This window comes from Solanum dulcamara, chromosome 5 (genome assembly GCF_947179165.1).
Source record: "Solanum dulcamara chromosome 5, daSolDulc1.2, whole genome shotgun sequence".
Classification (NCBI taxonomy): Eukaryota; Viridiplantae; Streptophyta; class Magnoliopsida; order Solanales; family Solanaceae; genus Solanum; species Solanum dulcamara.
Genome location: NC_077241.1, coordinates 3,988,610 through 3,989,575, shown reverse-complemented (window position 1 = coordinate 3,989,575; position 966 = coordinate 3,988,610). Strand labels below are relative to the sequence as shown.

The following is a 966-nucleotide window of genomic DNA, read 5'->3' as shown; positions in this document are numbered from 1 at the left end:
ATGGCAAATATTTGGGCAAAATTGAAAGCCCTAAAGAAGATCTTGAAAACTGTAAACAAGGAGGAATTCCAAAACATCTCCACTAGAATAACTGAAGGTAGACTTGAACTAATCCAAACACAGAAGCAGATTAATCAACAATGCACAGATGAACTTCTTAACAAAGAAAGTCAAGCACTAATGAATATTGAGAAATGGAACCTAGTGGAAGAAAGTGCACTCAGACAAAAATCTAGAGCTAAATGGATAAAGCTCGGAGACAACAATAACAAGTATTTTTCAGCAATGATCAAGGAGAGAACGAATAAGAAAATGATGCTAGAACTCACTTCACTCAATAGAATAAGCCTCAAAACACCAGCAACTATTAAAGAGGAAGTCACTCAGTTCTATAAAGCTCTCATGGGATCTAGTAGTACAGAATTACAAGTTGTTGATAAGAAGACTATGAGGAGAGGAGCTACAATCACATATGAACAAGGAGCTGAACTATGTAGAGATATTACAGATAAAGAAATCTGGAATGCATTAGCTTCTATTGGGGATGATATATCACCTGGAGTAGATGGATATAATGCCTATTTTTATAAGAAGACTTAGAGCATCACCAAAGATGAGATACTGATAGCCATCAAAGAGTTCTTTATTTCTGGAAAACTCTATCGACCAGACAATTGCACTATGGTCACTCTAATCCCAAAAACTGCTAGTCCAATAAATATTAAAGAGTATAGGCCTATAGCTTGCTGTACCATTTTATACAAAATCATTGCTAAAGTGCTAGCTACCAGACTGCAGACGATTATGACATATATTATCAGTGAAGCACAATAAGGTTTATTCCAGAAAGGAAACTTGCAGATAACATCATCCTAGCAAATGAGCTTGTTAAAGCTTATTCTAGGAAACACATCTCTCCAAGGTGTATGATCAAAATAGACCTGCAAAAAGCTTATGATTCTGTGG

The 966-nt window shown here is 35.7% G+C and overlaps 1 protein-coding gene across 1 annotated transcript; it reads left to right on the top strand.

Moving 5' to 3' along the window:
• LOC129889933 (uncharacterized) lies at window positions 1-600 on the top strand. Its single transcript, XM_055965410.1, has one exon. It carries the CDS (start codon window positions 1-3, stop codon window positions 598-600), a length of 600 nt encoding a protein of 199 aa, XP_055821385.1.
• Window positions 601-966: the final 366 nt, after the last annotated feature.

Coding starts and splice junctions, on each gene's coding strand:
- LOC129889933 (XM_055965410.1), top strand. CDS start 1: ATGGCAAATATTTGGGCAAAATTGAAAGCCCTAAAGAAGATCTTGAAA.